At 38.5% G+C, this 11944-nt stretch overlaps 1 protein-coding gene across 1 annotated transcript; it reads left to right on the top strand.

Moving 5' to 3' along the window:
- Window positions 1-1213: 1213 nt before the first annotated feature.
- On the top strand, window positions 1214-9644 carry LOC104530323 (butyrophilin subfamily 2 member A1; the record flags this gene model as incomplete). The annotated part of the gene is given in 10 exon segments (XM_029086705.1): window positions 1214-1286; window positions 3167-3439; window positions 3997-4095; window positions 4812-4838; window positions 5452-5472; window positions 6040-6066; window positions 8283-8303; window positions 8423-8449; window positions 9029-9525; window positions 9527-9644. Coding segments are annotated over 10 exon segments (1183 nt in total), but the record flags the coding sequence as incomplete, so codon positions are not given.
- Window positions 9645-11944: the final 2300 nt, after the last annotated feature.

Below are 11944 nucleotides of genomic sequence, written 5' to 3'. Positions count from 1 at the left end.
CTCCTCTCCTCTCCTCTTCTCTTTTCCATTCCTTTCCACTCCATTCTATTTTTCCTTTCCTATTTGCTTGAATCTCAAGCATCTCACTTCTTGATGTAGCTCTATCAGACTCAGCTATGTTAACAATCAAAACAAAACAAAAAAACCCAAACCAAAACCAACACAACCCTGAAACAATTTCTTTAGTTATCTTGGCAGCAGAGGAAGACTTGAAGATGATGTGTGAAAGCTCAAAAAAGAAGAAATTACGAAAACAAGTAAAAATGTGTCAAAATCTCACATTCTTAATGGCTATAGGAAGTGAATATATTTTTCATTGACAAGATAAAAGAAGTAGGACTCGTAAGAGGTATCATTGGCTAGCTAAGTGTTAGGCTTCTAATGTAATTTAGTTTAATGGTCTCCTTTTATTAAGGAAAAAAACAGTAAAGAAAACTGGTCTCCCTTTACAGCAAAGAAAAACAGGCACCTCTGGATCACGATATATTTTATCTTCCTTTGAAAGTATATGTTGAGAAATTTTTAGTTGTCTAAGTTATTATGACCAGTGAAAACTCTGAAGATCCTTAGGGAAGTTTGGATGGGCCATAACCAATAACTGATTCCATTTTGTATTGCCCAAAAAAACCGCAAACAAACCAAAAGTGTGTGCAGAGGGGAGGAGAGAAACAAATCCATGTAGAGTTTATTACGTTTTGCTGGGTCAAAGTAAAAGGAACATCTTGCTTTTTAAAAAAAAAAAAAAAAAATTAAAAAGTCATTTTTTTTCTATTACCAAAGTGAAACATTTCTATTTGAGTTATATTTATTACAGTTATGTTTATATATAGTTTTAATCTATATATGTAAAGAGAGAAAAAGAGTGAGTTCGGTTATGTAAATCTTGGAAACTCCTGGTTAATTTAGAAACTTTTCTTTCTAGTTTCATTTAAATTATCTGAGGAAAAGAATGGTTATAGTATTTCCAAAGTGAAATATTTAATTTAGACAATACCAGTGTGTCCATCTTTTAGACCTTTAGAACAATCATAGGACTTCTCTGGCTGCTGAATCACTCCCCGGCTCCATCTGGGGTGCTGCTAAGCATGTGGGTAGTGCACAGAAGCAGGCAACAAGGTGTTGGAGTGAACCTCGGTACGACATAACTCAACTCTGCAGGACCTCATGTCATTTATTTTGCATTCAAACATAGATTTTTTTCTTCCACATAGGTATGGGGCTCTCGGTCCAACTGACAGCAGTTGTCTTCATCTTGGTATTGGTATCTACACACCATCCCACTGCAGGTAATTTTACTCTGTAATGGATTAATTTTGCTCTGTACTGAATCCATTTCAGAGACTATGGCTAGATTTGAACTCGTGTTCCCTGTGACTTTCTTCTCCAATGAAGGAGGTCCCAATTCAGATGACTTCTTTGGATTTCATGTGAACACAGATGCAGGTTCTGGGATTCAGTGTGCTCAACTGTAGGCATTAAAATTGAGCATCTGAGAGCTATTTGTCTAAGGTACCTGTCCAGTTAATAGGAGAAGATGAGTCATCCCAAAGCATAACACAACTGATTTATCTCAGATCCCCATCTTCCCAGGGAACAAATCACTCTGTAGGGAATGCAGTTTCTTCACTCTTTCTCTATAAGATGATTGTCTCAGTGAGCTATTTATCTTTTAGATGGCTGTATTGGGTTTGTGTGGCAAGGTTTTGGTAGTGGGAGAGCTACACGGGTGGCTTCTGTGAGAAGCTGCCAGAAGCTTTACCTATGTCCAATAGAGCCAATACCAGGTGGCTCCAAGACAGACCCATCATTGGCCAAAGCTGAGCCAATCAGCGATGGTGGTAGCCCCTCTGTGATAACATATTTAAGAAGGGGGGAAAAAAAAACAACAACCCTGTGCAACAGCAACTGTGAAAAAGCAGTGAGATGTGAGAGAAACAACTCTGCAGACACCAAGGTCAGAGAAGAAGGAGGGAGGGGAGGTGCTTCAGGGGTCAGAGCTGAGATTCCCCTGCAACCCATGATGAAGACCATGGTGAGGCAGGCTGTCCCTTGCAGTCCATGGAAGTCCATGGTGGAGCAGATGACCACCTATAGCCCATGAAGGACCCCACGCTGGAGCAGATGGATGCACCCAAAGAAGACTCTGACCCTGTGGAAAGCCCACACTGGACCAGGCTCCTGGTAGGACCTGTGACCCCGTGAACAGAAGTCCATGCTAGAGTAGGTTTGCTGGCAGGACTTGTGGTGCACACTGGAGCAGTCCATTCCTTAAGGGCTGCACCCCATGGAAAATAGCCATGCTGGAGCAGTTTGTGAATAACTGTAGCCCATGGGAAGGACTCACCTTGGAGAAGTTCATGAAGAACTGTCTCTCATGGGAAGAACCTCATGCTGGAGGAAGGGACGCATATGAGGAGGTGTCCTCCAGAAGAGGAAGGAATGGCAGAGACAACGTGTGATGATCACAACCCCCTTTCCCTGTTCTTCTGTGCTGCTGTAGGGGGGAGAAGGTAGAGAACTCAGGAGTGAACTTGAGCCCAGGAAGAAGGGTGGAAGGAAGGTGTTTTAAGATTTTATTTTATTTCTTATTATCTTATACTGATTCAATAACAATAAATTAAACTAATTTCCCCAAGTCGAGTCTGGTTTGTTTGTGACAGTAATTAGTGAATGATTTCTCCCTGTCCTTATCTTGACCCATGAGCCCTTCATTAGATTTTCTCTCCATCCTATCCTGCTGAGGATGGGAGTGACAGAGCGGCTTGGTGGGCATCTGGCATCCAGCCAAGGTCAATCCACCACAGTGGCTAAAATTTGATGAGATGAACACACCTAGATAACCTAATGTTGTCAAACACTACAAAGGAAGGTGGAAAGGTAATTTTGACTTGCATAATGTGTTGGATGCTGATCATTTGAAATAAGGATGGCTTTTAACAATGTGTTCCAAATGCATCTGTGCACTTTTCTTTAGCCTCAAATTTACAGCTGCTACTACTGCTCAGAGCTGTGGAAGAATGTCATAGGAAAAAGGCCACAACTTCACTTGTGATGCACTTATAGGGCATTATAAATGCAAAACTGATCACAGACTTTTTCCTCCTTAGCCTTTAAAACCACTGTGATTGCTGAGCACAGCTCACCTCTTTGTCTCTCTCTTCTGTAGGGGGTGGCCATGATCCATTACTTGTCTTGGATGGTTATGAGGATGATGGTATTCGAGTCAAATGTTTCTCTGCGAGGTTGTTTGCTGAAGTCCAGGTGTTGTGGACAGATGGTAGAGGAGACAATGTCACTGGGACACCTCTCACTACCAGCACCACCACTGCTAATGCCACCAGCTCCATCATTCTAAAACCAGGATCTGGAAACTCTGTGTCCTGCAAAATAATTGACAAACTATTGAAAACATCAACAGAATCTTCAGTTGTCATTGCGGGTGAGTATGAGCTTGTCTCCTTGTGACCTGGGAGGAAAAATAGTGAGCTTATACATACAGGGCAGATTGCCCCAGGAACGAAAATTTCTAGTAGAATAGAATAATCAGTTTTCACAGAATTTTTCTCTTGTGATACTTCTTGGTCTTTGTACCAAACCACCATTAGTTTCCATGGGCAACTCCCAAACATTGTAAAAATATTAATAATAAAGCCACCACTCCATGGGTGTGAGGCCATCTAAGGGAAATAAAATCTTGTTGTCGGGTGGTGCTTATTCTCACTTGCAAGGATGGAGGATGCTGTTCCATCTTTCTCATTTTCTTCTGCTTCTCTTTCTATTGCTATAACATCTGTCTAATGCAGTGGTTTGCACAAATCACTGGTGGTGCTTTGTAAAGTAGCCTAGGGATGTAAAAGTCTCAGTGAACTGCTCCTACAGGTGTCTAAAAATGAAATTTAGACCCAAATTTGGTTTATTTCACTTTAAGCATGTAAACGAAGCATAAAGTTGATAGTTCAAGGAAAGTTATAACTGATAATCTGAATTATTTTGCAGATGTCTTCTTTCCTGCCACCTCCCCTTGGCTGTCAGCTTTTGTCGTAATGCTGCTCTTGAGCATACTTCTGGTTATCGCTGCGATTTATAAATTCAGAAGTAAGTTCCACTTTTAATCCTAAAGTGATGAATCATCATAAAATCCACTTGAAAGACAACATCACCGTGTCCGTAATTATACAGGGAGGAGGGTACAGGATTAGGAACAATCACCCTTGTAATTCTTCAAAGATTGCTTTTTACTGTATTTTTGTTTTCCTTGCGTATTTATTTTTAAGCATTTCTTAACTACTCCAACATCTTGGAGTATAAACCTGCACAACTGCCTTTGTCAATATGGATTGACATATTACTATAGGGAAATTATTGTTGGAACTTAATCTCATTATTAAAATAAAGAAATTCTTGTGAAGAACTGAAATCTTAATTTACTTAAATATATCCACTGGCTTATTTGCAAATCATTTTATTGCTTTATAAGCTATTTTCTGTTCTGCAGTTCTGCAGAACACATCTGTTCTGCAGCAGTTGTTGCAACACACATCTGTTGCCGACACAGCTTGCCAAGTCTGCATTCTTTCTGCTTTCGGAGTCACTAGGTTCATTCATTAAATTCTGTATGATTTCTCATTAATATAATGGAAGATATAAGTATATACAAACCAAGATATTTTGAAAATAAGTTTCTTCCTTATCAAACATGACCACCATGAAATATGAAAAGTTTAATTTTATAAACCTACAAGCAAGAAGAAAGTGCAATAAGATTTTCTTTCTCCCTATCTCTCTCTTCTCTCTCCTCTCTCCTCTCTCAGAGAACAAGAAGACAACTACTCGTGAAAGTAAGTCATATTAATACCACATTTAAAAGTCACATTAACACTATATTTAATCATTAACATCTTGAAAGATATGTGCAACAGTAGAAATGTTAGCTAGTGCTATAACAATGGGGTTGATTGGTTGTATTCCTAACGTTGTTTTACAACAGAGACTTCAAAAGATTGGGGCTTTGGTTGACCCTGTTTACCTGTAGGTTCCAACTAAAGTGCCTTTGGGGAGTAGGTCACCTTACATGCAGCCAGCACAGCAAGACTGTCCCACAACTGATTCCTCTTCCTGATGAGAAATGAGGAAACTTTTGCATGCTGCTTAACCTCAGCTTTTCTGCCTGCAAATATTAAAAAAGTGGTAAAACACATTGGGTCTGGGCCACATTTTGTACAAAACAGGACAAACCCGGGACATGGCTTAGTGGTGGACGTGTCAGTGTTGGGTTAATGGTTGGACTCGATGATCTTAAAGGTCTTTTCCAATCTAAACAATTCTCTGATTCCATGATTCTATATAAATTGTTATGGCTTAATCACTTCTGTGTGGTCTTTAAAACTGGATGTTAAGTGCTTGAAGAATTATTTTTAGGATATAGAAATATTTTTCTGTTCACAGAAAATGCACAAATGGAAATTAAAAAAGGTAAGTGTAACAGCTTTTTTCACAGTTATTTCTGTCTATAAACCTCTCTACTCCTTTAGAACCAGACAAAAGCCAAGTTTGGTGACTGTTTTGCTTTTGTAAAATAGTTTTTTTTAAAAAAAACTCATTGCAATACCTTTTATATTGAGCATGTAAAGATAATCAGTTCCTACCACAAAGAAGAAGACTAATTCCATGGGGAAGTTTGATCTATGGCTGGTATTTTTTGCTCAGTATTTGAACTTGTAAATTGATCTATTGGTTAATTCGGGTAAGTTAATGTGTTTTTAATTTGGGATCATGGTTCGTGCTGAATTTGTCTGTAATAAAAAAATTGAGCTCTAGAGCTTGAAAAATTAAAAAAACCATCATTTTCTGATCTTTTTATGAAGACTGGTTAGGACTGCATTTTAAAAAAAGTAGAAAAATTGGTTCTACTGTGATGAGCAAGTGAGATAGGTTCCACAGTGGAACACAGTGGAATAGACAGAAAATGTAATGTATTTGTGCTTAAAAAAAAAAAAATAAAGAAATGATGTTTTAGTATTTAAACATAATCTCTTCCAGAGATAGATCAACTCAAGAAGGAACTGGGTAAGAGCATATTTTGACTTCTCTGTTATGTTGGCTTTGAGTATCCTTTGGTTAAAAGAATCCTCTATATTTCCAAAAGTTATTGTAACATGAGGAGGTCCCATATTGAAAATGTCCTTCTATTCTAAAGCTAGAGTTTTCAATTCAATTAATGATTATCTGGTAATTATTATCTTCAGTGTCACTTGGTTTGAGGGAGTGAATTTGATGTATCTAGTCTAAGCGAATCATCTAGATCCTTCTACAGTAAATACAGGAGGATGGGTAGCTTCAGAGGACAATTTATTCCCTAAATATTTCGGGATTATATTCTGAATTTAATGTGAAGCCTTGGTTCCCCAAATGAACACGTTCTTTAACACTGACATTCTCAGCCACATTTACACAAAAAAATGTAATATTCTCTGCTATTCCTTGGTTTGTTGTTTTGTTTTTCAGAAAAGGAGCGGGACAGCTTTCAGAAGGGTAAAAGAACATTTTTTTTCTACTCTGCATTTAGTACCACACACTATTATTTTAACCTGAAAGATGCTTTGCAGGTGACCAAATAAAATAGTGGTGTTTTATGCAGTTTTGAATACTAGACTTGGAAAATGCTCTCAGACCTTAACATTTGCAAAGATTAATTCCCCTATTCCAACCAAAAATATAATTGAAAAATTGTGTTATGTGTATGTGTACACTCAGTCTCTTTTTATCTATAGGTATATATCTATATAGGTAGAGGGTATATTTAGATATTTATATGTATATTTATATATACATATATATACACACACACATATATATATACACATATATATATCTAAAAGTTATTTTTCCACTGCTAGAAAATATTTAAGTGAAATGATTTTATTTATTGCATCTCAGGAAAAAAATAATGACTAAGTATCTGATCACAGCATTACAAAAAATATAATGTGAAAAATCCCAGCACAATTCCTATTAAAAATTGAGAATAAAAGAGTTCTCAAAAAGCAACTGTGACAAGCTGTGTCACCAGGGGAAGCTACGAACCACAAAAAAAGGATAATATGGGGTTTTATTTGTGTACAAAAGACAAATATAATCTCAAGGTTTGTGTTATTGGGAGAGATTTTACTCTCTTTCTCTTATGATGCTCAATGAACTGCAAATATCCTTGTGAGGTTATTTGTTCTGAATCACTCCCTGATCGTTTCTGATATTTTCCTTTATTTTGTCATGTTTTGTGTTCAGGAATATTTGTGCAACACATTATTCAATACCAGAGAAAATTTATATAATGCACGTCTATCATGCCACAAAGATAAATAGATTAGTTCTATATATCTTTATATCTAAAAATATATAAACAGATCAGTCCTATATATATAGATAACCTACAAATTAGTATTCCAAAATGCATAGTGAGTGTACCATAATTGGACTGATTTAGTCATCCTAACTTGTAATTTTATTTTGTTTCTTTGTAGAAAATCAGGATATATTGTCTGAAATTGGTAAGGATATTAAGTTAACATTATTCCTTAAAAATAATTTGAATTATTTGGGAGCAGAAATACCATTTTGGAGCTGAACTGTGCCACCATTTGAGGGTTATTGCAGCACTTCATTCTCTTCCATACTCAGACTTTGTTGTCCCTAAAAAACAGTGTTCATCTGACACAATCTTGAACTCCAGAATGTCTGTTTCCATAACAAGAGAACATCATTTCAGTTCTTTAAGTGTTTAATTTTTTTCTGTAGCTGAGTAGAAAACAGATATTTTTGAAAGAAAGAAAAACTTTTTTTTTTTTTTTAATATGCATTTTAATTATTGGTCATGTGAAACTACTGTTTGTCATCTGACAGTCTGGAAGCATGTCACAGGTCCTGTACCTGCAGGTGATCCAGCTCTCCTAACTAGTTATCTAAATTTTGGGCACTGAGGCTAAGACAGGATTCTTGACTCCTTCATTGAGAGATGAAAGCATCCAAGAGTCATTTCAGATAGGTGGTTGAAACAGCAGAGAAGAAACAATTTTTGATGTGCCATTCTCTTTCTCCTGACTCTACACAGAGCCCGGGTGACTAGCTTGGGTTTACATAACCTCTAGCCCTCCAAAACTGGCATTGTTTCCCAAATCCTAGACCAGGTTATAAGTAATGTAGTATTGGAAATACTTATTAGCAGAGATACTCTATAGCATGGCTGTGTCATGCACAAGGATAATATAACTTTCTGTCCTTTTCAGAAAAAGTCCAGAATGAACTGGGTGAGTTGAAAGCTGAAAATTAATTTTATCAAATCTACACCCCTCTAACCCCATACTAAAATTAGATATATTAACATTCTGCAGTAATTTTAATTAATCATTCCTTTCTTTTCTTGAAGAATTCCGAAAAGCTCATAGCAATGCAGGTAAGCCAAGTCTCACCTGCTATTAACATCATGTTCTTTCATGCACATACCAGAGTCTATCCCCTGTGTTATGAAAAACTCAAACTGACAGAATTTGGGGAAATTTTGAAGCCTGTTGGTTGAAACCAGCACCTAAGTTTTCTTAGGCTTCTTCTATCTACACAGTTCTCCATCTCACAAGTTGGGATGAATAATTTCTGTACCAGCTAGGACTTTTTTACATGTTATGTGGCTTTGTGAGATTCAACTTTGTGTTTTGTTCCAAGAAATCCAGCTGCTGGATGGGTCTGACCAGATAGGCTGGATTCCCTCAGTCAGAGTAAAGATGAATTAATAAAGGCACAGTGAAGCCAGAGAACAGGCATGCCCTGTTCGATATTATTTCTAGTGTCAAGGGTTTGTCTGAAAAAAGCACACTCTATATTCCTGGGATATTTATTTTTTATTGATCCATTTTATTTGTATTGTATCGTTTCTCTCCTCTATTCACTTCCTTTAAGATTACTGTTTATTTTCGTGAAAATCAGAAATATCTTGGTGGTTCACATTTTTTCTTTTTTTTTTTCTTCCTTTCTTAAGTTAATATCACTCTGGATGAGAACTGCAAACACCCCAGCCTCATCATTAAAGAGAAAAACAGAGTCAAGTCCTCCATCCAGAAAGAGATCCTGCCCAAAGCGATGGTGGTAGCTACAGAAGGGTTTTCAGAAAAGAAACATTACTGGGAAGTGGAGGTGGGGGACAAATCAGAGTGGGAGCTGGGTGTGGTATGTGAGGAAATTAGAAATACACTGAGGAGCAACATGATGAATACTTTCCCAAAGGGGAATTTACTCAGTCTGCGGTTTTCTCAGGGAGAATACAGCTTAACTGGTGGGAAGAGTGTAAGACATCGGAAGCCCTGCAGCGTGGTAGGTGTTCTCTTGGATCAGGAACTTGACATGCTTTCATTCTTTGATGTTGAAGAAAAGCGCCTTCTCAAATCTCTCTCTCTGGAGTTTTCTGGGAATATGTACCCGTTTTTCAATCCAGGCCCTGATGACAAGTGGTTGGGAGTACGTCCTGTATGCGCTCAAAACAAATAACCCTCTCTGTGACATCCCTCCACAGAGGCAGGAGGAGATTAATGTATTAATGATTCACAATGTAGTGAATCACAGAGGATGTGAAAGCACAGAAGAAGAAGAAGAAAAAGGTAATATTAGCTTTTAAAATCATGGTCAAGAAAGAAATAGTTTTTTAAGTACTTCTCAGGGATTCATCTTGTAATAAGAACTAATTTTGTAAAAACCCAGACCTGTCAAGTGTTGCAATTTTATTTCATTTTGCCCGGACTAAGGAAAACATAGATTTACATTTGTTGTATTTGTTGTGTGTTCATTTTTAACTAATAAACCCATCAGATTGGTTTACAGTATGAATGCAAATTTCAAATTTTATACAAAGTCAGAAAACTATTAACAACAATTCAGTTGTGAACTATGAAAGTTTTTTTGGAAGTCTGCTTTTAAGAGATGTTAAGTGACAAGGGTGAAATCCACAGATCACGTACTGGATGTGATAAAACTCAGAAATAATTGCTTATATGTAAGCACTTGGTTAAGTTAGTGTGATTTAAGGAATGGAAGTCCAGACAGCTTTAGCTGCCCAAATGTCGACGCCTAATGCAATTTGAGCTCTCACAGGACTATCAAAGCACATGATTTATGGGATTCTCAGACCCTCCTGAAGTAGGAGCTGAAGATGAGGGAAGATTTGGCATGGCATCTCAAGTGGCAATAGATGTCTGCCTTCAGGCAAGTGAATGATGTCCTATTCTCTACTGTCTGTAACCGGAGCATAAAACTCATACTCACAGCTAGGTAGTGTGGTGGGTTGTCCTTGGCTGGACACCAGGTGTCCACCAAGCCACTCTATCGCTCTCCCTCCTCAACTGGACAGACACGGGGACAAAATATGACAAAAGGCTCATGGGTTGAGATAAGGACAGGGAGATCACTCAGCAATTACTGTCTCTGGCAAAACAGATTCAACTTGGGGGAATTAATTTAATTTATTACCAATCAAATCAGTGTAGGAAAATAAGAAATAAAACCAAATCTTAGAAAACACCTTCCTCCCACCCCTCCCTTCTTCTTGGGCTTAACTTCACTCCTGTCTTCTCTCCCTTTTGGGGGATAGGAAATGGGGTTTCAATCAGTTCATCACACATTGTCTCTGCTGCTCCTTTCTCCTCAAACTTCTGCTCCAGCCTGGGATCCCTCCCACAGGAGACAGTCCTCCATGAACTTCTTCAGGGTGAGTTATTCCCATGGGCTGCAATTCTTCACAAACTGCTCCAATGTGGTTCCTTTCCATATTGTGCAGTCCTTCAGGAGAGGACTGCTCCAGCGTGGGTCCCATGTGGGGCCAGAGGTCCTGCCAGCAAAACTACTCCAGTGTGGGCTCCTCTCCACAGGCCACAGGTCCTGCCAGGAGCCTGCTCCAGCACAGGCTTTCCAGCCTGTGGTCACAGCCTCCTTCGGATACATCCACCTGCTCTGGTGTAGGTTCTTCCATGGGCTACAGGTGGACATCTGCCTCCCCATGATCTTCTCCACAGGCTGTAGGGGAACTTCTGCTCCTGTGCATGTAGTATTTCCTCCCTCTCTTTCTTCACTGACCTTAGTGTCTGCAAGGTTGTTTCTCACATTTTCTTACTATCTCTCCCAGCTGCTGTTGCACAGCATTTTTTTTAACCTTTCTGAAATATTATCACAGAGATGTTACCAACATCACAGATGGGCTCAGCTTTGGCCAGTGGTGGGTCCATCCAGCAGCTGACTGGAACTGGCTCTGTTGGGTATGGAGGCAATTTCTGGGATTTTCTCACAGATACCACCCCTGTAGCACCCCTACTACCAAAACCTTGCCACATAAACCTAATATAGATACCTAGAATTAAGTGACTTAATTTACAAGTTGAATAGTGCCTGTAATTCAGGGTGAGCTGAAGCCACCATTGAAAAATGAAGTTAGCTGAATCCCATCGCTTTAGCTGAACTTTAAAACTCTCATGAGTAAAAATTGCTTAAATAACTGAAAGGATAATCAGGACATAAGTTCAATGCCATGAGATGTGCCAAGTGCTCAAAATGACCAACCACGTAATGGGAGAGATACATTAAAGGAAAAGGAGGAGACCAGCCTGTGAAGATTTTATCTTCTAACCTGCTTTTGAGGAATGTAGTGCTTGGCAGTACGAAGCTTGTCTTGCCTCCCTCTTGTACTCTGTGCATTTAGAGTAAATACTGAATCCTTTCATATCATGGCATAATCCCTAATGGTTTATTTACAGTGGTAATACTCCCTCTATTAGTCCAGATGACCCAAGGTGTTCTGCATTTCATAGATAACTGCCACTGGGCAAGAAAAATGTGTTCATTAAGAGAGGTGTGTGTTCATTAAGAGACCATGAGAGGACAAGATCTTTGGAGATAAGGTAGATTGTAAATG

Source organism: Antrostomus carolinensis, unplaced genomic scaffold (assembly GCF_000700745.2).
Source record: "Antrostomus carolinensis isolate BGI_N321 unplaced genomic scaffold, ASM70074v2 scaffold13139, whole genome shotgun sequence".
NCBI classification, from domain to species: Eukaryota; Metazoa; Chordata; class Aves; order Caprimulgiformes; family Caprimulgidae; genus Antrostomus; species Antrostomus carolinensis.
This window is presented reverse-complemented; position numbering and strand designations above follow the sequence as displayed.